Raw genomic sequence first — 25,840 nt, forward strand, 5'->3', positions numbered from 1 at the left:
GGAAATGCAACTTGGCTCTTACTGCAAATGCAGGGCAGTTCTGCAGTGTCTCCCATGGGTCTCCTCTGACAGGGGTCCTAGACCTCCCAGCAGCACCTTGGTGCAATGTGAGCCCTGGATTTAGGATAAGCTCTGGATCCGGCAGGGACACATCAGACTGAACCACCAGGGCTGCCTGCAAAGCTGGTACCACAGAGAATTGCACCCAAAGCTGTTGAAGCAAATGGTGTCTCTGAATTGGCACCAGCCAGCTGCCCTGCTGCTGAGGTTTGATCTGAGCAGCCTGGTTTGTACTCATATCACCAGGCTTAAAGAACAGTCACTTATTCTCACTCAGAAATGTTTACTTGCAAGGACCAGATGGCCCAGGGAATTGGGCTAAACAAAGCATTTTACTTCTAGGTCATGCATTCTAATCCAGTCCAGGTTGGTGATAAACGAACATGCTCACCTGATAGCCACTTTTTTTTTTTTGCTTCATTTTTGTTTTTCAAGCTAATTTCCAAGGGGAGATGCCTCCCCACAAGCTGTCCCTCTCTGCCCTGCCACAGTTGGTCCTGATTTGACTGTCTCTGTGGAGAAGCCAAGGATCAAATGCTCCATGGCGCCAGACTGTTTTCTTTTGCAGCCTGCAGGTAAGGGGAAGTTGTCCTATTTCTGGCTGTGTCACGCCTGCTCTGTGGATGGGCAGGATCTCAGTTTGTAAATCTGTTGCCCCAACCCCCTCCCGCAAAGTGAAATTAACTTTTTAAAAAATGGGAAAGTGCTTAATTGCAGTTGACATATAGGCACTCTCTGCTATGAACTTTACATGCAATCACAGATAACAGCATCAAAATTAATGCCTGCTTCCCACTTGTCCTTCTATAAGCAATAAACGTTTGGCAAGTCAGTAAATAACAAAATTCTCATGTGGCCATCTACAGGTCACCAGGATACTTAAGAAGTTTGCGTTAATTATACCATGTTTGCCATCAAAGAGGGGATATTAACCCTTTCGAGCTGCTGCAGGAAAGCAGTGGAGCCATTTGAAAGTAAGTAAATAAAATCTTGTCACTAAAAGTGCAACCTTTGCAAAATAATAATAAAAAGAGGGATGTTTGAAGCAAAAACCTCAGTAGACATCATGGAAAATACTGTACCTTTTCAGCTTCCCTTTTATTTATTTTGTATTTTGACATCAAACACTCCCTGTAACCTAATCTTCTTGGCTTTTGATGTGGCCGTGGAGACATGACAATTAAGCACCGCTTAAAACAATAATCCCAACAACAGGAACCAAAGGCAAGTAATGTCAGGATTCCCCCCTCACAAAAATCCCGTCCCCCAGTGTTTGGTGGTACTGAAAGGCCTATAAATCCCAATTTGTTGCCTTGATATCTGCTCGGTGCTTACACTTTACGTTGAACTTTACACACTTGCTCCATTTCCATTCCCTGCTGTTTGTTTTTCTTCTGCTATGCGAAATGTCTGGAGACAAACACAATACACACATTGCAGAGAGATGGTTTGATCTTTCACAGATTAGTGCCACCTGACAAATGTGGGATTATTTATTATCTGTGTTGCAGGAACTGCTGAAGCCCCCGCTCAGAGAAGCACGCTCCTCTGGGCGCTGGGGGATGCACCACCCCTCCTGACAGCCTGATGGATTAGGACCCCACTTCTTTCAGTGGATGCAACCCAACCAGCAAAGAGGCAGAGAGGCTGCCCCCAGGTAAGCCACCATCACAACCTGAGTGGGATATGTACCATGCAACCAAAGCAAACAACTCGATTATTCCAAATTTTAAAGAGATATTGCTAGTTCTAGCTATTTGAAGATGGAGGGAGAGAGGCTGAGTTTAGTTATAATCCCATTTTAAACCTGTCTAAAAAAGAACATGTTTCTTCTAAATGTTTCTTTTTAAATGAAGCTTGCACAGTATGCTATAAACGGCCTCTTTTTTTTTTTCTTTTTCTTTTTTAATGGGTGTTTGCACTAAGCCTTGCTGAACAAGTTAGAGAGATGATTAACTCGTCTGAAATGATGCAGGAAGGCCTTGTCCCAGTTGTGTGTTCTTCCTTCAGCACATGGAGAGCTGCTGCAGCTCCGTGGAATTCACAAGCAGGGCTTGCAACCGGGGCTGGGCAGGAGGCTGCAGGGAGAAAAGACAAGCACTGCTAGAAAGGGCTGGAATTCGCACACACACTGAAAAAATAACCCAGGTCATTTTTTTCCTTAATGAGTAGTTATCCCCAAGCTGGTTTCCATAGGGGGTCAAAGGAGGAAACCCAAAATTCACTAGCAGTTTTCTTGAAAATATTGTTGCAGCAGCAATGCCCACCCCTACACATGGCAGGGTGACTTTGCAAGACTTTGCTTCACTTTGTAGGGCCCCAAGGGGTTCCTTGTGTCGGTCAAACTCCACTGTGTGATGAAAGCAGCTGCAAAGTTTTGGTGCAATGGAAGATCTGTTTGGTAAGCACTTTTCTCCATCCTCACATGCCAGTCCATGTGCACACCTCCCTGCACCCAGGGCAGCAGCTCTAGGCTGGCCATCCCCACTTCCTCCCTTCATGCCACTGATAATGACAAATGGCAAGAAACAGGTTTCCAGGTGTAGAGTATTCCTTTGGAGAACTTTCCCTGATCTAATACAGGTCCTGCCTTGAAATCCATTAAGCAGCTGGCCTCTTTTCTATGTTTACAGTGCTTTTAAAATATGTTTTTAATGTAAAGGTATTTCTCCAAACACTTCAATGAAACACAAGTAAAAAATTTCAAGAGAAACCACAGTTCATCATCTCCAATGTGGCTGCTCCCTCAAAATTTAAACTAGCTTAGAAACTTAGGCACACTTAACTGTTTGACCTCGTCACTCCAAAACAACACTGGAGAATGAGCTTTTGTACCTGTGCTTCCAATACTAAATCATCCTTTAACTACCTTGTTTTGTCCTACCCTGTTAGGGTTTCAAAATATCATAGCCTGCTCTGCATAAAGTATAAGCTAATAATTCAACTGGCAACAATGACGATAATTTTTCTTCTATCGCTACTAAAAGCAGCTTTTATGACATGAAGCATGGCACAGGTAGTTTCACAAAAAAGGTATTTATTATTTTTAGCAATATTCACCTGGAAGGAATATGAGGAAAGCATACACTTTTTACAGACAATATATAAACATGTTGTACATAATTAACAATAATTTAGTTCACTAATCCAAAAATAAGCAAAATAAAAATTAAAATAAAAACAGAAAATACTGAAGAATTTTTTATGCTGATACAAGTACAAAATAATTTAAATCTCAACTGCTGTTGTCTATGCTGCAGTGACTGACAATATATTGCACTTTGTCAACTGTATCAGTAATCCCTGTCTTTCATCCACACCCCTTCCCCTCTGCCCAAATCCTACAGAAATTTGAGTTGGGTACAAATAATGTACAACTGTACCATTGTAAAAGGTAAAAAGCAAAAAGGACCTAATTTTTTACCTCAGTAGATTAAAAATTTTTATGATTTCTCCCAACCAATTTAGTTTCGCATTTATTTCCACTTCTTTACAAAGTGCACCTATATGCCTACACAGACCAAAAAAAAAGAGGAAAGCAGGATTTTCATGGCTGCTTGGTTCTTAATTATAAAATACTACATTTTAGTAGGCTTAAAAATTACAGGCTTAAAAAAATTTACATACATCCTTTTTTTGTTTCATTCTGTTTTTTTCTTTAAAGCAGGACTTTTGCAGTAAAGATACAATTTGGCTTGATCCAAAAAAAAAAAAAAAAAAAAGAAAAAGAAAAACCCAACAACAAAATAGTTAAAATTTAAAAAAATAAAATAAAAAGCTTTTCACAGAGTTAAGCTTACGTGGTTTACATTATCAAACCCCTCTGTTCATTGGGGCATTTTCATCAGAAGTATACCTAAATATGTACACCGTATGTTATACTGGAGCTTGTGATCACAAGAGGCATCAGATCATAACAATCAATAGAATACACTTCACATTGGCAATAGCTTTGTTTTCGGTCATTTACGTACAATATGGTTTCATAATGGGAGATTTAAATTTTTTTTGTTTGTTTTTTTCTTGTTTTCATATAAAATCCGCTATGGAAAACAGACGTTCCCCTTAGAACGATGATGCTTTCCCTCAGCTGTCTCTGCGTCTGGGATTTGATGGATGTGTGAAGCTCAAACTGATTGTCTTTCTTTTTCCCCTCTCCAGTGATCCCAGCCTCCTTTCTGCCCTTGCTCCCGGTGGACTCCACCGGGGTGGGTGCCTGAGACAGCAGGCGCTGGCTGCATGTGGATGTGGTGGCCACACTGCCCAAAGTTTACCCAAGCAGCTAATCTGCATTTTTAAGCGACAGCTGCCAACACAACAGAACAAAATGCTTCAACCTCCAGAGTCTGCAAGCAGGATGGTTTTTGTGCCCCATTACTGTTTTGGCTGTGCTAGAACTTCTACAGGCATTTACCAAAATTGTGTTGCAGCTCTCACCCCTTGCTAGTGCAGGATTGCCTTCCCCGGAGTTTTTTCCCAACAGTTTGTCTGACCTAGGTTGTCTGGTTTGAGGAACAATAGGGTAGTTGGGAGAGGAGCTCTTTTTTAAAATAAATATTTCATGTTAGAGAGAAGAATGAAGGAATTGTGTCAAAATAATCACCATCTTGGGTATATTAAAATCCCGTATTACGGCTACATTTTTGCTTTGTTCCTGGCCCTCACAATCTTTTCCCCCTTCCTGGTAACTTTGGTATGGAAGATAGATGGAGCTAATCCAAGAGGGCTGTTAAGTAAATTTCCCCTCTCCTTGTTTTGAAGGCAGCTTTTCTTACAGGGTAGCCATTGCAAATGGCAGCACAAAAACATGCAATCAGAGGGGTTGAGGCTTTTTGTGGAAAATAAAATAAATATGACTTTGTGTCTGATTTTAAAACTTATGGTTTAATAAAGATGCCCTTTTCTTTCTCTTGTTTGTTTTTTTTTTTTTTTTTTACTTTTCTCTTTTTGGCTTTTTTTTCTTCTTTTTTTCCCTATCCCAAAGTCCGCAATAGAAATCCAGCATGTCTGGCTTCCAGTGAGCCAGTTCCATCCTGGGAGGCTGCTTATATCTCTTTACAATATTCACAGTAATAACAAAGAGAGAAAGGAAAACCAGTTCCAAGCCTTCTCTTTCAGCTTCTGCCATCTTTTGCTTCCTGCTGGACCATTAAGTATCGAACAGGTGAGTTCTTTTTTCTTATACCTGAGGGGGCAAAGTGCATTACAGGCACCACTACACATTTCTGCAGAAGACCCATCATTTGCAAGGTTTTAGTCCAGCATTAAAAGTTAACCACATGGGAGCAAAGGTTTCCTTTTGCCATCCCTACATTCTCCTCTTGGCAGAACATTGTCTTACTTGCTGTCATCTTAGGCAAAGTCCCATGTTCCTAATATCTGGATGGGTCTCTTGGTCATCAGGTTTTATCCCATGGCTGTAACCATGCTGGACGGGTGTGGGTGTCCAAATGAGATGCTGGAAGATGGGTGGATGGGGGTAGGTGTTGGTAGGATGTGTCCAGAGTGGCTGAAAGGGGGCAAATGCCCCATGGGCGCCATGTGACTGGCAAGGGCAGCAGCGCTGAAGGGAGACGACTTCTCCTGCATGCACTTGGACAGTTCCTCAAAACACTCAGAGCCTTTCTTGCTTTTCTTTGATTTGTTGGACATTTTCCTATTCCTGGTCTGAATTCCTTCCTTTTTCATGGTCAGGGGCCTGTTCACCTGCAAGAAATGAGAAAATCAGGCTCATGCAGACAAAATGACTTTATTGTGCAAAAATGAAAATATTTGGACAGCCCCCATGTGTTTTTCCTGGATGGAGACCTTTTACTGGCCAAAAAAAATGGTGTTTCTCTCTGCAGAATTTGTTTATATTGATTTGTTTAATAAAACCACACACACAAAAAACCCCTAGACATGAAAAACAAATTGAACTGAATTTGGCAGCTGATGAGTCTCTTTCCTGTAGGCCTACCCTGAGTCCTCATTAATTTCCTAATAGAAGATCAAACTAGGAGGCACACACTGACCCAAACTCAGTCCTGAGACATGAGGAATCTTGTACCAGTAACCTCTGTTACCTACAGTGTAAATAATTCCAACGTATCAAATGGTCCTGCTCAGGATTAATTTATTTTTAAAAAATTAAATAATACAACAAAGCCTTAGATACAATTATTTTTTTACAAGTCAAAATGAAGATGGCCCATCAGGATTAATTGTTGCACAGAGCCCCTTCCAAATGGCCTCTGTTTCTGGAGGGAAACTGCACACAAAACCCACTTAGTTAAAACCAAGTGTGGCAGCTCTGTTTAGCCTGGTTTGCCCAAGCCAGAAGCCAAGCGAATACATTGTAATGTCACTGAACTTAGCATCACTATGCTGACAAAGAACGGCTGTCACTTCCCAGGGGAACCTTAGAGACGGGCAAGGAATAAAACAACAACCAAACCCCTGAAACCAATAAAAGCCCAGCGAACACCATGCAGTTAAGACATCAATCCACACTAGGCAAGCAGCGACACATGAGATGAGTAAATACTCACATTGTGCAATTTATAGTAGAGTCCACAGGCATTACAAACTGGGTCCCCGTTTGCATTACGTCGCCATAAGGTCGTGGTGGTTGTCTGACAGTTGGCACAACAAGTCCCTGCTCTCCTGGCCGCTGACTAACCAAAAGAAAAAGAAAATTAAAATGTATCGCCAGGTGGAGGGAGATCATGAGAAAGGTCAAATTGGACTCAATATTAAGTTTGGGGAGAACTTGTTACTAAGATTTTACAGAGTATCAGGGCTGGAGGAAAGATGCTGTCGGTTTTAAGTTTTATGGATGTTATGTTTTTGTTTAAATTTAAATATTATCCTATGCAAACTTTAAAGCCCCATGGCACTCTGTGTGCAACAGAAGTAAGGAGAGAAACAATGAATCTCTGATTCCACAAACAAAAATTTTAGAGGGGTGAAAAAATAATCTTGACTTTTTCAAATTTTCCCTTTTCAGGATTCTAGAATGCCTCCGTCATGAAAATGCATTTGCCTTTTTCTTTTTCTTCAATTTTAGTCTTTGCCAATGTTGGGACTGCGTTTGAAACTAGGGAATCTTTAAGAATGTGATTTTTTACCCTTACTCTGGCCCTTGAAAGATGGACACAAAAGAAAATGAACCACATTACTTAGCTGGGTGCAGTATTTATCAGAGCCATCACTGACAATTCAGTTTGCATTTACAAGTGAAAGGGCGAAAACAAAACCGGCTCCAACTTTCTTTAAATATTTAGCAAACCAAATTTCATGCCTTGCAGCAATGATTCCGCTGACCCCCGTCTGCCGCCTCTGTCCCTACTTAGTTCCTTGGCTGACAAGCCCTCAAACAACTGTCTTAAAATTAAACAAAACCGCCAAAAAATCCACCACCCTGTCATAAAACGATTGTTCTGCTGAAACCAAGGTGAGGGGAAAGAGAAAAGCCCAAACATTCACCCACCTCCCAAAACAAGAACAGGAAAAGTAGAAGTGCAGGCGCCCGTGATTCCTGGACGGGCCCTTGTCTAGCAGACCCCACGATAAAGCATCCTTTGTGCATGGACACTGATGTAGAAAGTGTTATGGACAGACTAACAGCACCCCGTATTTTGGGAAACTATTTTGTATTAGAAACCCTCTAGAAGTGGTCAAAACACCAAGTCCATTTTGTGCTGCTGAATTAATGCTGAGGACTCGGTATTTTCTTAAATTGGAGTTTACTTCCTAAAGCGTATCAATCGCTGTCGTTCCCCGGGGCCTTGCTCCCTGGATATTTCTGCAGTTAGCCATGGAGAGCCATGGGCTGAAGCCCAGCAAAGCTCACAGGAATGCACTGGGCATCTCCGTGAGCAGAGGCGCTCCCAGGGCAGTGAGATTTCCAGGGAACTCAGTGGGGGCACCGCTGGAAGCACAGCTCAGCCCGCTCACCCAAGAGGAGCACAGGGTTCTGCTCTCACTTTCTTCCTGATTTATGCCATGGCCCCCTGTAACTTTCCCAAAGCTGATGGACGGTTCAGCAGCTTTAGGCAAGAATCAGGCCCTCGGAGACTCATATATTTCGGTGCCTTACTCGCCTGTGAGAACAGGCCAAAGGCAGAAAGAGGGGGTACCCCCTACTGCAAATGCACTCATGCAACCCAAACACAATTAATGCCAGACGTCCAAATGCTGACATTATTAATACGATCACTTTGTTATTGCAGGGCAGATGAACAAATTCCCAAAGATGGCCACCTCCTCTCCCCCGCAAACAAGCGAACTACAGTGGAAAAAGGGGCAATAAACAAAGCTGTAAATCAATTAAAACTAAACAGTTAAACAGCTAAACACTAAAAGAAAACCTCTCTAGTGCCCCCCAAACCCTGCACAGTGAGCTAAGTATAACAGTCTCCCAAGACACTGGAAGGTGGAGACCTATGTTTGCATATTTGAGATGGCTTACTGATACTCAACTATGCTGCTTAACTCTATGGCCTGTCCCATTCAGTCTGGAAAGCACTTGAGCTTGAGAGACGATAATGTTACACTGTTGTCTTAACATTTTTCTATATGTCAGTCACTTTAGAAGGCAAGTCATTAAGAAGCTTACATAGCTGAAATTCTGACTCAGGACAGAAATCTTCTATATCCCATCCCAGTGTTAGAACAGTAATGCCAATTTTCTGCTCTCTAAACCTCGTTGATATTTGCCCACGAATAGCTAGGAGACTTAGGCACCATAAATCACAAAGCTCCAAAAAATATATTTATTATTCTTAGCATTTTACGCATTATTTGCGGAGTAGAGTGTATTAGAAATTTCAAAACAGCAAGCATGACTGGCAAGGCTTGCCTATAGAAACTCTCTAAAGCTTTTAGAGTCAGGAAACAGATACACAAAGTTTCATTATCTTTAACGTACAGATATCCGGATAGGAAACTACTACCAGGAGCTTAGAAAGGACTTTTTTTTTTTTTTAATCAGTCAAATGAAAATACAAAGTATAGGTGACTCCATGGAAAAATAATAGGATTTTTTTTAACAGTAGGGGATTGTCTGGGGAGGGAACCAATATTAATATTGCCAGAGACTATAAGAGTGAAAATTACTTCATGGCTTTTATACAAATAATTTTTGAGTGGAGAGCAGTAGCTTTGACTCATCTGATTTGTTTTGCTTTTCTGAAGCTGGAACTTTTTTTTAGTCCATGGTGGAGGACATTCATGCTCATAACCCTTTCGCTCCCAGTGTGCGCCCAAACCGTCCCAAGAGGCCAAGTAAATGAGGAATTAAATTAAAAGCTGTCATCTGAGGACAAACGGGGCGCAGGACACACGATATCCCGCGTGCATTGTGAGCGGCAGGGAGGCTGGGACAGCGGCTCGGGGCTCCTGCCCGGACGGGACGGGATGGGATGGGGGCGGAGGGGGAGATGTGCCCCGAGGCACGGCAGTGACCCCGCCGTGACTGCCCCGGCGCAGGGTACAGTACAGCTCGGCTCCACGCAGGGGCTCAGCACAGACAAGGCACGACCGGCTCGTGCCTGTGGGTGGTCCCGCTGCCTTATTTATCCCCTAACCCAGGAGAAATAAAGACACCTACCAGCCTTCGCTTGGGTTTAATGAGAGGTCGGTTTTGCCCGTTCATTTTGTGGTAGAGCCCGCAGGCGTTACACAGGTAATGCCCGGTGCCGTCTCTTCTCCAGAGAGGGGTAGCAGTGGCTCCACAGTTCACACACTCTCTGCCTTCTAAAAGGAAACATGAAGAAAACAGATTTCTTTCTTTAAAAACAAATTCACAAAATCTTTCTGCATTGTCCTTTAGGTATTTTTCAGAAGTCAAAACAGTGTGTTAATTCTGTTAATTAAGCACAACCAGGCAGCAGTGACATCTACAGCACAGGCAGCAAGGAGCTCAGTGTTTCAAGAACCCCCAGGCTCCAGTGAGTATTTTATGTCATGATCTCTGCAAAGTGAGAAAGAGTGACACTCGTATTGTGTCAGATGGAAGTTATCATTTCAGCAAGAACTCCCTGAGTCCTCACTGGGCACCGCTCCCCTCCCGGATCTATTGCACTGCGGTGGTGAAATCCCGGGTTCCCCTGCCACAGAAAGATGCGTGCACATGCAAACACACACACCTGCAAACACACAGCACCTTAGAGACAGAGTCAGAGGAAGAGGTTTTCTAGAAATAAATCTAAGCAAAAAGACCTCCAATTCTGCTCTTTCTTTTCTGTTGCAAATGCTACGGGATGAGAAAGTAGAGCAGAGCAGACTGGGAAAGGACACAAAATACCAGACTCTCAGTTATGATTTTTGTTCTAAAGGCATAAAAATGCAGTTAATGCTGTTCTTTGAGAAAGTTCAGTTTCACTGGACATTACTGTAAAAAGAGGCTTGAGTGCTTTTCTGTTTCTGTGATTTTTCAACAGTCCAGCCTGGATTTGGTAGGGAGCAGTTTACCTTCATTATTAGTTTTAGTACTATGTGGTAAACATAGCATTGTAGAATGGCTGCATTAAATAAAACACAACATGTAACTCCAAGATATCTGTTCCTGCATCAGAGAGCTTCTTGCTAAAAGTTCATTTGCCTTGGATGGTTTGAGGGCAGGTCTGCTTAATATAGAAATCTCTCTTAATACCGTTTATGCAAATCCTACAGTATTTAACTGGAAAGGAAATTCTTTTTGCTAATAACTGAAGCAGGCCATGCTGAGTTCAGCGGGGCTCGTGTCTGCCTTAATCTAGGGAGTGGGTAGCTTTTAAACAACACAGTCTGGAGTGAGAAATGAGGGGAGCTCTGCGGCACTGCATTTGCAGCTCTTGTCCCTCCTAGGGCAGGAAGCTGCAGGAGTCGTCCTGTCGTGAGTTTTAGTTTTCCTACAAAAACACTGAGTGGTCACGAACTTTCCCCAGTTCCTTACACTGGGAGCTCCCTCACAGAGGGAAAAAAAAAAAAAAAAGAAGAAACTCTAAAACAAAAGAAAAAAAGTCCTTGTTTCCCCCATGTAAAAATCAGCAGCAGCTATGGGACAAAAATTTTAAAAAAGCTACTCAGGATCCTTCTTGTCTTTAGAGACCTGGATCTTGAGTCAGATTCCAGACTCAGGAGATTTGGACTACCCATTGCCTGTAGCTTCTCTTCTAGGCACTAAAAATGCATACATATAGCAGCAACTGCCTGGAAATAACAGCAGAAAAAGAATGTATTTTTCCCTTCCCAGGAATCATTTGAAACAGTACTGATGAGCTTGAAAAATAGCTGGTATTTTTGTTGCAAAACTCATAAGAGATCACATTTCTAAATTATTGTCTACTTAAATAAAAACATGTAGTGTATTCATAAGCAAATATGTTCAATGGAATACATATGCAAATGCCTATAGGGCCATTTATTTTTAAGGGACTGTCTAAATTCAGCCCCAATATACTGCAGTTAATTTCCTTCCATTGGTGAGAATACTAAACCAAGAAGGTCAGTAGAATCACATAAATTGTCATAATTTGTGTCTAGCTGTATAACTACTGTGATTTCAAAGTGGGGTCAAAACTTCGTTCGTCGCCTAATTTACAGATTTAGGACCGCACTTTTAGAAGAAATGCAAGGAAGGATGAGCATGGGAAAGGTCTGCGGGCAGTTGTTTGGAAGCAGAGATATGTCTGATTCAGGGTAAAAAAAACCGGGGGGGGACGTATTTTCTAGTTAAAGTTAGGCTGGAGTAACTTAGCAGTGACTGGACACCTTAGTCTTTTGCACTGGTATGTAAACTATATTTGAACTTTTGCTCTTGTAAAACGCGAAGGGAAAAAGGCCCTTTGCGATCTGAAGGGGACAGGCCAGGGAAGTTTCGCTTTCATCTTGCGCTGGAGCTTTGGGTGGTGTTAATGGAGAGACGGACGTGGAAATTACGGAGGGAGAAATACCTATGGCTGGAAAGTCCCCATGTGTCATCCATGGGGGCTTGCCTGACTTGAGGGAGCAGGGTCGAGCCGGAGCCCCTCGGGAGCCTGAGGCCTGCTTTTCTCCGATGAAAAGGGTTCGGGTTTCTTTCTCCATATAAATCCCTCTTTGTACAGCGCGGGCTGCTGGCTCAGCCTGCCCCGGTCCCGCGCCCCGCGGCCCGTTCGAGCGCCCTGTGTGCATCGGCGCCCGCAGGAGCCCAGCCCAGGCTCCATCTCCTACTTCTAAAAACCCAGAAAAGCAGAACCGAGCAGTCACCTGTCCCCCTGTCCCGAAGCGGGCCAGCACAAGCTCACAGCCTCGCAGCAGCCCGCATGCTCGCCCCGAGAGCCCGCACGAAGCCCGGGAGCGTGGCCCTTCCAGGCGGGACACGGCTGCGACACTCACCCGAGCAGGACCGAGCCTTGCTCCGCGGCTTGGGGGTGAAGCTGGACGCGGGGCCCCCCAGAAAGCTGCCCGGGTGGAAGAGGCTGCTGCTGTAGTCGTGGGCTGCCGGCACGTAGGAGGGGTAGGTGGGGATGGGGTGGTGGGTGGAGGGCTGGGCCCCCATGCTGGTGAGGCTGCTTCTGAGCGGGCTGGCGCTCTCCATCTTCATCCCCTCCGACAGCGACACTTGGTACTTGATGCTGTCTTTGTCCTCCTGCCGAGCCCCGGCGGAGGAAGAAGGGGAGGCGGCGCTGGTGGAGTTGGGGTCTGGGGACACTTCCTTGGGAGGGGTCGGAGGGAAGCCGAAGAGGTGGGAGCCGGAGTGCGAGGCCGGGGTGAGCGAAGACACGGAGGCGGTGCTGGAGGTGCTGCTTCCCGGGTACACCGAGATGGCCCCAGGCGCTCCGGCCGCCGAGGGGTGAAGGGGTGTCTTGGTGAAGGGGCTGACGGTCCAGGGGTTGTGGTGATGGGCAGACAGTGCCGCCTTGCTGCTGTCCAGCCAAGGGATCCCGGGGCTGTGGATAAGGTGAGGCCGGCACATTTGACTCCCGGTCAGGCGGGCTGTAGGAACACAAGAGCGATTGGGGTCAGCGTGGGGCGGCTCAGCCCGGAGCGGCCGGGGAAGACCCCAGCTCCCCGTGGCTGGGCAGCCGGAGGGAAGGCGGCCACGGGAGACACTCCACAACCCAGGGAAGAGCACCCAGGCTGGTGCAGCAGCCCCTTCCCCCTGTCCCATCTGAGGGAGATACCAGCCAGCCCGGCCAGAAGGAGCAAGGGGAGCAGGAGGGGCACTCAGGCAATCCCTTTCCTCCCACCCCATTCCTAGAAAAATGCAGCAAGCCCCTTTTTACTCTATCTTTCTGAGCTGCCGTAATGCTCTCTCTTCGGCTCCTAAGAACACCCCCAAATAAAATCCATCGCCGGTTTGAATCGGTTTGTATTTTGCATCCGGGAAGTAGCCGTGTCTGAGAAGTTTTAGCCCGTGCGCACAGTTTCCCCTTCCTCTCTCACCTCCCCCCTTTCTTTCCCTCCCCTCCGCTAGCCCTTGGTTATCCCTAGGGTTAAAATCCACCCGTGCCTGCCTGTCTATCCTGTTTTCGACCTCCTTTTCCCCGGCTCCGACACACCGAGGCGGCCCCGAATGAAACTCCTCACCCCGCGCAGGACACCCGCGGCTCGCACGGCGGGGAAGGGGCCGCGGTGCTCATTTACCGTGTGCCTGGCTGTACGAGACCCTGGCCCGGGCATGGGCGGAATTGGCGTAGTAAGGGTTGCCCTGTGAGTCCAGGTGGTTGAAGAAGACGTCGACTTCATCCGGAGGTAGGAGCTGCGCCGGTTCCATGTAGTTGTGAGGCAGCCCGGGGTGGTGGCTGTCGGGGTGCTGCCCGTTGAGCACGGCGTGGTGGGCCATCCAGCGAGGCTGATCCGTGGCCACCTCCATGGCCTTGGGCCTCCCCTCTCAGCCACCCCCAGGCCAGGAGCGAGCGGCGCTCGGTGGGGGCGGGGAGTGCTGCTCGGGGGGTCGCTTTGGACGCTGCCCGCTGGGTTTTAGGAGATTGGGGTGGCTTTTCTTCGAAAGAAAACCGCCGGGTGACTGGAGCGCGCCCTCTGAGGAATGGGAGAGGACCCCTGAAGTCAGCGTGTCCCTCCGTCAACAGGCGGGCAGCGGAGGCAGGTCCGGGGAAGCGCCAGGGCAGCACCTGTAGGGAGAGACAGGAGGGTTTAGGAGCTCGGCAGCCGTGGGTGCGCTGCTCGCCGGGCCGGCTCCCGGCCGGCTTCTTTTCCCAGAGGTACATGGAAGGGGAGGGGGAAGCAGAGCCCCTCCTCCCTGCCAAAAATATCCTGTCCCCAAAACTCCTTGCCTTGCTCTCTCCCTGCTCATTGCCCCGCAAAATAAACAGAGATCCATTTCAAACTCTTAACTAAAAACAAAAAGGAAAAAAGAAGGGAAAGGAAGGGAAAAAAAAAAGGAAAAAGGGAAAAAAGGAAATAGTTTCGTTCTCCCCCCCCCTCCTCGCTAGAAACGTCAATAGGAGTTTTTCCAGCTGGCTTCAAAAGCGGGGTAAAAAAGGAAGAACGGCAGAACTTATACAGCGTAGTTCTAGCAAGAACTCCGACTGACACAAAAGGAAAAGGAGGGGGAGAAATCGGGAGGGGGTAGAGAAGAAGAGTGGAGAGAAGGGTGTTTAGAGAAAGCAGCGAGTGCGCCCTGGCAGTGGCGCGGCGACCCCCCCGCGCCCCACACTTACCCGGCGCGGGAGGCTGGGAGGCGATGAATGCCGGCGTGGAGGATGCGAGTGCGGCAAGGAGGGGGAGAACGGAGGGGGAATTAAAAAAGCGAAGAGGGAGAGGAGGGGGCAAAGGCAGAGCGAGCGCGGGAAGAGCCGAGGAGGCTGGATGGAGAGTGTTACTCAGATGGCAAAGCCGCTGCTCTGGCCGACTCGGTCCCATCCCCGCGCATCCTATATGAGCGCTGGCGCCAGCTGGCCGCGGCGCCGCAGACGGGCCGGGGTGCGCAGGGCCGGCGGCCGGGCCAGCCAATCCCGCCGCCCCACACCGCCCCCAACCGCACCCCCGGCCCCAAACGGAGCCGGCCCGGGGGGGGAGCGCGGCAGACCCCCCTCCTCCGCCCCTCTGCCCCCGCTCGCAGCATCTCGCCCGGCAGCGCCGTGGGGGCTTTCCCCGCCCGGGCGCTGCACGCCCCTGCGGGGCGGGGACGGCCGAACGGAGGGGGTCCCGCCGGGGAGCGCGGGATGCGGAGCGGGGAGGGGGGGACCGAGCGGAGATGGAGTGCGGGAAGGGCTCGGCCATGGGGCTGACTCCGCCGGGTGCTGCCCCGCCGCTGAGCCGCGACTTTCAGCGCCGCCGCCGGGATGCCCGCGGCTGGAAATCGGCACCGGGGAGATAAATATGCTAAAATCCCTTAAATCAGGCACAGCGGCGCGCAGCCGGGAGCGGGACAGACCTCAGCCCGGTCACATTAGTTTGAAATAACTGTCTGGATCGGGAAAAAATAATTAAAAACAAATAATTGCAAGGCTCCGCGCTGACCCCGGAGACCGACGGGACGAGCAGGGCCCGGGCAGCGGGGCCGCTCCGAGCCGGCTGCAGGGCAGGGACGGACCCGGCCCGTAGTGCTCGGTCCGGACCCGGACTGGGGCTGGCTGGCAACCCTGGGCCCGGGGAGCCGAGCCGGGCCGGGCACAAGGACGCTGGGACGGAGTGCAGCCTTCCCAGCGAGGCTGCGACATCGCTAATGCTTTTTTTTATTTCCCCAACCTCACAATTTTTTCCTAAAATAATTAATAACAAAAACCAAACATTAGTTTTACTATTTGCAATTATTCGTGTGCTTTGGGGCGGCGAGTGGAGGTGCATCCCGAATCAACAGGCGTTTTCTGCGGAGTTTGTGGTGCAGCTCAGCGGCAGCAGCCGGGGCGCCGGTCTGCCTTCGCCACCCGCGAAGGTGCGGATAAACCGGTCCGCCTTTGGGGCGGAAAATAATAATAATGGGAAAGGCACAAACAACACCCCGGAGCGAGGCCGGGCACTGCTGCATGTCCCGTTTCCCAGGCGCTCCTGTCCCGTTCCTCAGCCGCTGCTTTCGGGGAAAAAGGGAAACGCTTGATCGCAATCCTCCGGCCCTCCTGGCTGGGCGCGGGCGAGGACACCGTCCCTGCCCGGGGCTCTGGGCTCGCGGCTCCAGCCCGACGGCGCGGCCGGGACAGGGGGCGCGGGGCATCGGGGCCGTGCGGGTTCGCACCGGGGGCTGCGGGCGGGGGCAGCCCCGAGGATGCTGCTCCTGCTGCCGCTGCTGCCGCTGCCCCCGGGCCGCCCCCGCGGCGGGCAGCGCTGGGGGCTGGGAGCTGGAGCCGGCCTCCCCCGGCCCGACCGCCCCAGTCACTACGACGCCGGGGCTCTGACGTCACCCGTCACTGCCAAATTCGCCAGGAAATGAACTTTTTAAAAAATAATAACAATAATAATAATAATAATGGCAATAATAATAATAATAAAGCTCCTTTTCCTCGCTGCGGAGCACGTCTGGTCGGAGCGACATGGGGCTCCCTCTCTTGTTATTCCCCCCGCCACTACTCGTTGTCCCCCTGTAACCTTCCCCCAAGGGACCCTCAAGGCAGCCCCCCGGGGGGAACGCACAGCGCAGCCCGCGGGAGCGGGGGCCATACTGGGGGACCTGAAGGTTGGGACAGGGGGAGGCGATTACGCTTCCCCCCCTCCCCCTTCTCATGCTCTCCTGTGTCGCCTCCTCCGCCCCAAGCCCGGGTGTCCCGCTCCTCCCGGCCCCCTGACCTCGGGGCTGTGCGGTGGCGCCGGGACCGCGGCGCCCCTCGCCCCCTCCTGCCGCTGCGGGGGGGTCGCAAGCGGCGGGGCCGGGCAGCTCCTCCGGCGGCTGCCGGGCGCGGAAGGGGCGGTGGATGGAGCCGGGCTGCTCTCGGGACCGGCTGGTTGGCCCGGGCAGGCCGGGGACAGGCGCTGGGCCGGGCTTGGTGGGAGAGGGGCCGGGGTGCGGGAGGGCAAATGCGGAGAGTGCCCGGGAGCCTCAGTCCCGTGGTGACCGGGAGGAAAGGGAAACAAAGCAAAAATTAAAAAATAAAAAAATTAAAAAGGGAAAGTTAAAAGGCAGTGAGAAAACCAAGCGGGCTTTCCAAGAATCCAGCCTCTCCCCCCGAAGCATTCTCTTTCTAATTGCACCAAAATCACCCAAGTATGATCCGAAAATGGATTGTATCACCCGAAAAAGGATTTTTAAATGTTTTGAAAGATTTATAACTATAAAGCAAACGCTGCCCTTTGCAGGTAGATCCCCTCGGCGCCTCGTTGTATCCAGCCGGAGGCGGCGGGGCCGGGGTGCGCCGTGCCCGTGAGCCCCGGCCGGCGGAGCAGGGCTGTGGTCAGCCGGGATCACCCGGGCCTCGCCGGCTCCCGCCGCCAGCCAAATCCAGCTCCTCGCTACATGCTTATTAATTAATTTGGATGTTTTAATTACTGTTCTCCCGCCGTCAGCACGGGGACGCTATTTTGGGGTTTTTTTTTTGGGGGGGGGGGGGGATGGGGTGGGCTGTTTGTTTTAGGCAGGTGATAAAATCGCAGTTAACGAGCTGATAATTCGTTCGTGTTTGTTTTAAAAGACAAATTGTAAAGATTAATCAGGCGGCTTGATTTATGGCGAGGCAGACCCCGGCGCTGCCCGGCCAGGGCTCCCTGAAGCCCCCGTCTCGGGTTACCCGAGGCCCGGCAGGCGAAGGAAAACAAAAGGGGCGAGCGGGCGGCGGCGGCGGCTCCGGACCGGCTTCCCCGGCGCCCGCCCCACCTCCGGCCCGGGGGTCCGGCTACCAGCTCCCGCCGCCCGGTGCTCTCCTCCGGCGGCCGGCGCCTCTCCTCGCACCCACCTCTCGCCTTCTGCAACCCCTCCCATTCAAGCCCTTTGTAAAATAAATGACCCCTCCGGCAGGGATGAAAGATTTCTGCTGAGAGCCCGCCTGAGCTGGGAGACTTCCTAAGCTGGCAGCTCGCAGTATGTTGGTTTTTTTGTTCTATTTTATAATTTTATCCAATTTTGTTATTTTTTAAATTCCTGACTTGCCCCGTCCCCGCTGCCTGGTTCTGGCGAACCGGGTGCCGGCTCTGGGCTCGGCCGCTCACCGCCCCGGCGGCACGGCTGAGGGTTTTAATTGAATTAATGCACCCGCCGGGAGCAGCAGCGAACTGCGCTGGCTGCTGGAGGCGGGCGGCTTAGCTCCGCTCCGCAGCCCGCCGCTCACACGGCTGGTTAAGCAGCTCTTCCCTCAATTTTCTGCCAAAGCTTCCCTGGAGAGGGTCCGGCCGGGCCCCCTCCTTCACCCCGCGCCTGCCAACCCGCTTTTACGTTCTTTCCCCCCTTCTTCCCCCGGGCACTACGGGCTCAGTTTTATTACCTTTATTTTTATTATTATTATTGCTGTTGCAATTTATTTTTCTCTTTTAATAAGGGAGCTTTCCCAGATCTAGAAGCACAACTGGTTATTTTGATTTGATTGACAAGTGATGTCATATCATTAAGGGAGGGGGGAGACGACAACATGTTTTAGCAACAGTTAGCGGTGCCATGTGATAGAGTTGACACCTATTCTTGGGCAGAGGAGAAGGCAGAAAACAAATAAGCCGGCGCCGCACACGGACCATTTATTTACATGCCCGGAGAGGGGATTCTTCCTCTTTTTTTTTCCCCCCTTCATTCTGGGTATTTGGATCTGGGAAAAATTGTAGCTGAGGAGACCCCTCAGACCCCAGGGGAGACCCCTCGTTCCTGGGGTGCCCCCAGGGCCACCCTGTCCCGGTGAGCGGAGACCGGGGCCGAGACCTCCCGTGCAGCATCGCCCGCTGCCTCCCCGGGGTGCAGCCCGCAGACTCCAGCAGGGAGGGCAGGAAAACTCCGTGAAAAGAAAGGAGAAGAGGGCGAGAGGGAAGCGCTCGGTGCTCAGCAGCGCACGGGGCCGCGGCGCTGCCGGTGCCGGCGGGCGGTGTGCGAGCCCCGGGCGGGCTGAGGAAGGGGCTGGGAGGGTTTGCCGTGGGTGTCCCGCCCCTGCTCCCCTCCTGCAGGATGGGGAGAGCCGGCTCTGCCCCCGCCCGCAGGTAGGAGCCCCGGGCAGCGATCCCTGCGAGCAGCCCCCACACCCGCAGAGGTATCTCCTTGGATTTTGGGGGGAGAGAAAGTTCTTGCTTTCTGCCTTAAAAAAAAAAAAAAAATTCTCGGTGTTTTCGGCCCTCTGGTCTTGTCTCCGCTTTGCTTTCCGTGTCCCCCGGCTCCCCCGTCCTGCGTTACTAAATCGTATTAATGGCTCCTGATAGGGTTATAAAGTGACACAGTTACGTCGTAACCACAAGACCCTGACTTAAACTGCATTAAGGAAAAACAAAAAGAAAAACAAAAAGAGGGGGGGAAAGCGCTAGAGATATGTCTAGGGGAATAAATCACGGAAAAATTAATTTTTTGCTTGTTTTGGTAAATAAGCTATCCCCATCCCGCAGAGGATTTCTGCGGAGTTTGTAGCCCACCGTGGCAGCCCTCGGTCCCACTCCCGCTCCCGACACGCTCCCGCACACGTCTTCACCTGCGCTTTGTCCGCAATTTGCCTGGTGCCCGCAGCCCCCTGGCTGGCCAGGCTGCAAAATAAAGGGGAGGAAAAGCCTCAAGCAGACCCCAGCCTGCCCACAAAACCGCCTTTTGTGTAAGTTCCCGAAGAGAAATGCGTGCGTGGGGAAGTGGGAGGTTGGACACGCCAGCTTTGTCCAGAAAAAGGTATAATTTTCCTTTTCAGGAGCTGCCGGGAAAGATTTCGTTTGCAGGATCTCGTTAATTTTATGTATATGTATATATTTTTTGGGTTTTTTTCTTTCAAGGTTATTTCGGAAGAAGCTGTTGTAGGAGGGAGGAAGGAGGCCGACCCCTCAGGTTTGATTTGTTTCTCTTCAGGCAAAACTTTGGTGGGGAGAGACGGACCCGGCACGGTGAACGGGACTCGACTCACGCCTGCCCCGAGCCGCTGGGCTAAGCCAGGCCGGAGCTTAGACTTCCGAGGAAAAAATATTTGCGTTTAATAAAGATGCTCCGTGCGCCGGGGAAGAACAATCCCCGCCACCGAAACTCGCACTCCCTCAGTGAAATCGCTTTTCTTATTGAAATCGCATCAAAACCAGGCAGGCTTCGCTCCTGGACGCTTCTCTTTTTTATTTTTTTTTTCCTTGCCTTCCAGCCTGAGCACCTCAAAGCAAAAGGAGGATAAAGAGGGGAACTTTGCACATACAAAAACAGAAGAAAAAAAAAAAGGGCGAAGGGGTGAAAGCGTCGGCGGAGAGGAGCGGCCGTGCCCCGATGTGCCTGGGTAATTTTAAATCATGCAAAGCCCCGTAAAGCTGCCGCACGGGACTGGGACGGGAGGACTCCCCGGCAGGCAGGTGCAGAGAGAGCGGGGCCGGGCCCTGCCGCCTTTCGGGGCAGAACAAACCCTCACATCTCTTTTTTTTTTTTTTTTTTTTTTTTTTTTAATGCCCAAATCTGCCAACAAAGGGAGAGAGGAGATAGGATGTAGCTGCGGGGAGGGGACGCAGGGCTCTCTGCACACCCCGTCTCCGGGAAATCTCTGCCTGGCCGCCCTGGGTGAAATGCAACTTTCCAAGATGGAGATTTAAATAATCACCCCAGTGACAATGGGAAAGAAAAAAAAAAAATCAAAACAGCCAACCAGGGCCCGGCGGCCGCGCTGCCGCGGGCGCGGTGCGGGGAGAGCCCCGCCGCGGGCAGAGCCGGCGAGCCCCCGGTGCCCCCGGGCAGGCGGCGCTGCACCGGCTCCGCCCGGCCGGCTGCGAGGCGGCAGCCCGGTAGCTCCGGCCGCTCCGGGGACGTTTTTTCGTTCTTTACAATCCCTGCCAGATCTGTCCCGGGGGAAAACTGCCCCGAGAGAAGAGCTCCCCCATCGGGACCCGCGCCTCGGCGCCGGCAGGGCCGCGCAAAGCCGCGCTGCACGGCCCCTTACCTTGCCTCTCGCCGCTCCTCGTTTTTCTTTCAGTTCTCCGCACGGTGCACGGGAAGCGCCAGTTGTGCTCCTGGCGGGGCCGCTCGGCGGGCTGGGGAGGGGTTCGGCCGCCGGAGCCTCCCCGGTGCCCGGGGCCGGAGCGCGGCTGTGCGGAGGGGCTGCGGCCGAGCGCGCCGCTGCAAACTGGCAGCAGCTCCGAGCTGAGCCCTTTTTTTTTTCCTCCGTTCCCTCCTTCCCCCCTTCCCTTCCTCCCTCCTCCCTCCCTCTCCTTTCCTCTCTCCCTTCTTTCCCTCCCCTTCTCTCTCTCACTCTCCTGCATTCACGGATGGCACGGCGAGCCACTGTGTATTTATGTACATAATACGGCAGCTCGTCCCCTCCACTTCATTTGCATCATTACAATATCTGTACAAGCACATCACATTGTCTGTTGCTTGCACCTTTTGTTACGGTTGCTGTCACAGTCTACGCGACTTGACTTTCATATTTTAAATGAATTGATATTATACCAACAACACGCACTCACATCCCCGGCGCGGGGAAAGCGGGCTCCGGCACGCCGGGCGCCGCAGCCCCAGCCTCTCCCGAGCCTCTCGTTTCTTCCTCTGATCCCAGGGAAGGTGGGCTGCGGGGGAGACCCTTAGTAGGATCAATTATTCCTATAAATTACTCCTAGTCGTATTAATTTTCTTTCCCTCTCTAGTGAAGGAAATGCTTTGGGAGTCTTGGATTTTTTTTTTCCCATTGACAGCCTGGTTTTTGCATAACCTCATGTTTCTTCTCACACCTTTCCCTTCCAAATTCAGCCTTTCAGGCTGTGCACCTGCACGTAAGTGAGGCAGCAGAGAAGCTGCAAGAGGCACAAGCAGATATTACGCGACGAGTCGTTGTTATAGCTAGGAAAGAGACGGTAAAATACACATTTCGTAGAGCTCTAAGAAATGCAGAACGAATGTTTTGGGAAATGTTTGCTCGCCCCAGCCCTGGCTTGGCAGCCCTCACCTGCCGGGTGTTTCCCTGCCCGGTGCGAGTGTGTGCGGGGCTGGGGGCTTCCCTCGGGCTGCCGGGGGCGCGATTCTCCAGAGGGGGGGACAGGCGGGACCCCCGCCCGAGGCTGCGGGAAAACCACATTAATGCAGAAACAAAGGCCGGACCGTCCGGCGGGGGCCCTGCGGGTGGTGGGGTAACGAAATATGGTTCGGGAAAGGATGGAGAAAAGTTTCGCGGGAGAGGAATTATCATCATAATGGAGGTAAAAATGTGAGCAGGGAAAAGAGGGGGGGGGATCCTATTCTGCTGGCATTTTCTGTCTGTCTTTGTGATATGGTTCGGGGGAAAAAGGGTCCTTGATATGCTGCAGATAATTCTTATCAGCCCCACGCAGCCCATTTCCAAAGTAAGTGTTTTAATTACTCCTCCTGTATTACCCTTCATCCTCTGAGAGAAGATACATCGCCAGATTTATGCAGGGGAAAAATACAAAAGAATGTGGTATTAAAGCACATCCATACATCTATCCCCTCTTTTTTCCCTTGTGCCCAGGCAGAGGGAGACGCCGTCGGCAGCCGCGTCCTGGGATCGCCCGGCACCGAACGACTCCCAAACGAGGAACTGTCGCTCAGGCGGAAAAACTACGGGAAAAGTGGGGTTTGAAGGCTGCGGATTTTCCCCCAAGCGGGGTCAGACGGGGCTGTGCGAGCCGGGGGCTCAGGGGGCTGAGACCGGAGCGGTGCCCAGCCGAGCTCCCCGCGCTGTCCCGGGACAGCCCGGGTTACCCCTCCACGTGCCACCAGGGACATCGGGGGTAGCACGGGCAGCGAGTCAGGATTTTTCCCTCATGCCCGCTGGAAAAGAAGGATGTTTTTCTTTCCTGTTAAGCTTTCGTACTAAAGATGTCATCTGAAAGTCTGGGAGGAAGGGGGACCGTGCTCTGCTCTCTTTCACGGTAACAACCATATCATATTGAAAAATATGATAGACAGTGGGGGAAGATTTCCTCCCCCATTAAAAAAAAAAAAAAGAAAAGAAAGAAAAAAAAGAAAATAAAAAACCCCAACCTTTTCAATATTGATTCAAAAAAAAAAAAAAAGAGAGAATTTTAAAAGAGAAGAAGCAGCACCAGCAGCAAGGAGAATATAGGCTCAGCAGCTCTCCAGGTTAGCTTCCTTATTATTACTATCCAGGGGTAATTTTTCATCTCTGCTAGCTAATCTTTGTTCCTTGTGAAGATAATGAATAGCCCAATCCTTATCTCCTGGGCTCCTGGAGGCTGCTGGAGAATGGGGTTGAACAGGGTTGAAAATTGGTTCCAAAGTGCTGCTGAATAAATGGTGTTCCTTATCTCTCGCTTCCAGATTATCGGAACCCTTTCAAAACTCACACAACAAATACAGCCACCGCATCTAATGCATCATTTACCAGAGCAGATCTCCGCGTTTGATCGGCAGATAGGCAAAATCTATGTATTCCTTGCTTTACTTAGTATGCATGGATGCGGGGCTGCTGAGCACGGGGGCTGCCCCCGGCCGGGCCCGGGACACCCCCGAGGCTCTTGGCACACGCCAAGGGTTTCGCTGTGGATTCTGTGGATGACAGCAGTGTCCTCTGCCCGTCCCGACCCGGGGCAGCCGGGTGGGACAGCAGCTCAGCGTGCAGGGTGCTGCCACACAGCACGCTTGGAAATTTGGGCTTGCTCTGCTGAGGCACTGGTGGATTTGCAGGGAAGGGAGAAGAGTTGAGAACATCATCCTGGGCACCTGCTGGCACTCACTCCTGCACCCACAGCCTCCTTCACCTGCATCCCTGGGCAGCCAGTGTTTCGGGAGGGATGAAGTTGTGGCAGCACCTCTGTCCCCACGCAGAGAGCCACGGCCGGGCTCAGCTGTGCCCCAGTCCTGCCCTGCCTCGGCAGCCTCAGGGTTCAGCTGTGTCAATCTAGGGAAAACTCCCAGGGCTCCCCCAGCTTGTTACCCCCAAACCCTGGCCAGTCCTCCACAGGCTGAGCTGGGCGATCCCTTCCAGCCACAGGCACAACAGGGCACCTGAGACAGCCCAAATTCGGGAAGAAATTGGTGATTCTGTGGGATAAAAATAAACCTTACAGAAAGGGAGTTATTTTCTCCTAGAGTTAGTATGGAGTCTGTCCCTTCCTGCTTTGGACAGTATCAGATTTTTCTTCCTTTCTTTCTCTTTTACTCTCTTTTTTAACTTTTCTTTTCTTTTCTTTTCTTTTCTTTTCTTTTCTTTTCTTTTCTTTTCTTTTCTTTTCTTTTCTTTTCTTTTCTTTTCTTTTCTTTTCTTTTCTTTTCTTTTCTTTTCTTTTCTTTTCTTTTCTTTTTTCCCTCCCAAAACCCATCTATATAACAGTAAACACCTCCCAGTCTGGGTGTGCATTCCCCAGCTCCAGAACAGGAGATCCTCCAACCCAGAGCCAGGGACAGAAGTCCCTTTGGCTCACCCGATCTTCTTTCCTCTGGCACTACCTGAGCTTGTGCCAGCAACCAGACAAGGAAACATTTTATTCTGCAGCACATGACACATTGCCAGCACTGCCCTGGACCCCCAGGCCAAGGGGACAGCAAGATTCTGGCTTGGGGACAGGACACCCACAATCTCCTCTGCCTGTCCAGCAAAGCTCATCTCATCCCTGCCTGGAAAGAGAGAGAAACTTTGATGGGATGTTGCAGGCAAGCAGCAGCCCCTACCTGCGCTTGAAAGTTTTGCAAATGTTCAACTTGTACTAATTTTGTATAGCTGTATTCACAGTTGTTCTCTGTAAAAAATGGACCTGTGTTAGTTTATTAATAACCTAAACATTACGCATTAAAGACCTATGAGTGACACAAGATGACAAAAAGCTGTATTTTTCCAATATACACAAGCACACATTTAATAACCTTCTATTGCATCTCAGCTAGGCCTTCTCTCTGATGGTTCCCATGGCAACTGAGATAAAAAAGCAGCCATTTTCCATATCTCTATGAAAGTCTATTATATTGCAGGATTAGTTCATCTTCTGCTAAGGTCAAACACAAAGTCATACAACCTGAAATATTTAGAATCCATGTACATTCATTTTTTTATATGCCCTTTCATTTTCCACAAAAGACTGGGCTCCTCTGAGGTTTTATTCCCCAGAAAATGCTAAGCAAAGCAATAAAAAAATCATGATTAGCAGCTGATGAAAAGTTCAATTGTTTTTTTCTTTTTTTTTTCCCTCTCTCTCTCTTTTTTTTTTTTTCCTCTTAAAAAAAAAAAAACACTATTGTTGGGCACATAGTGCCTTCGCCATTTATCTCTATCAGCAGCCGTGATTGCAGCCGATACCTGCTGCCTAATTGGGCTGGGAGCGATTCGCAGGCGGACGGCGGCACCTTCTGGCAGCGGCGGGTGAGCGCGGCGGGGCAGGGACACCGGGACCGGGACAGAGACAGCGGGACACAGGGACAGCGGGACACTGGGACAGACACTGGGACACCTGGGCACCGGGACACAGGGACAGCGGGACACTGGGACGGGCCGGCTCTTGATCTCTGGCACGAACCGAGCTCTCCCGGGGTCCGGGGGCTCCTCACGGGTACCCCGGGACGGCACCGCCCGAATTTGCCCTGGATCGTAACAATTCAAAAACCCCGCTGTGGCTGCAACATTCTGAGTCTGCATCTGCTGCTTTCCCCCATGATTAAACATCTTTATTTACATAGGTTCCCAAAGCCTTTCACTCACAAGTTTTAGCTATTGCAGGCTTACAGGAAAAAAAAGGAAAAAAATATATATATTTTTTACACACATCTGAGTGGCTCCTGTGAGTCCTGAAGTCACTTTTCTTTTTTTATGAAGGAGTTGGCAACGTAATTCAACCAGGT

General features: G+C 50.3%; 1 protein-coding gene and 2 long non-coding RNA genes across 6 annotated transcripts; 2 read left to right on the forward strand and 1 right to left on the reverse strand.

The window, feature by feature from the left end:
- The first annotated feature begins 920 nt into the window (after positions 1–920).
- On the forward strand, positions 921–2,461 carry LOC141730674 (uncharacterized). The gene is made up of 3 exons (XR_012582289.1): positions 921–1,034; positions 1,572–1,717; positions 2,376–2,461. It is a non-coding gene; the product is annotated as an uncharacterized LOC141730674 (long non-coding RNA).
- Positions 2,462–4,943: 2,482 nt separating this feature from the next.
- Positions 4,944–21,186, reverse strand: GATA2 (GATA binding protein 2). 4 transcript variants are annotated; one of them, XM_074549794.1, is made up of 6 exons: positions 20,976–21,186; positions 13,654–14,141; positions 12,403–13,002; positions 9,653–9,798; positions 6,591–6,716; positions 4,944–5,766 (listed from the first exon to the last, which is right to left on the reverse strand). In XM_074549794.1, the coding sequence occupies exons 2-6, from the start codon at positions 13,880–13,882 to the stop codon at positions 5,467–5,469; spliced, it is 1,401 nt and encodes a 466-aa protein (XP_074405895.1). In that variant the 5' UTR covers positions 13,883–14,141; positions 20,976–21,186; the 3' UTR covers positions 4,944–5,466. The 4 variants fall into 4 exon arrangements, with proteins under 4 accessions (XP_074405895.1, XP_014121474.1, XP_074405894.1 ...); XM_014265999.3 differs by lacking the exon at positions 20,976–21,186 and adding an exon at positions 14,691–15,114; XM_074549793.1 differs by lacking the exon at positions 20,976–21,186 and having other exon boundaries at positions 13,654–14,618.
- Positions 13,256–25,075, forward strand: LOC141730640 (uncharacterized). Its single transcript, XR_012582224.1, has 3 exons — positions 13,256–13,761; positions 20,196–20,324; positions 22,518–25,075. It is a non-coding gene; the product is annotated as an uncharacterized LOC141730640 (long non-coding RNA).
- The last annotated feature ends 765 nt before the right edge of the window (positions 25,076–25,840 follow it).

This window comes from Zonotrichia albicollis, chromosome 12, assembly GCF_047830755.1.
Source record: "Zonotrichia albicollis isolate bZonAlb1 chromosome 12, bZonAlb1.hap1, whole genome shotgun sequence".
Classification (NCBI taxonomy): Eukaryota; Metazoa; Chordata; class Aves; order Passeriformes; family Passerellidae; genus Zonotrichia; species Zonotrichia albicollis.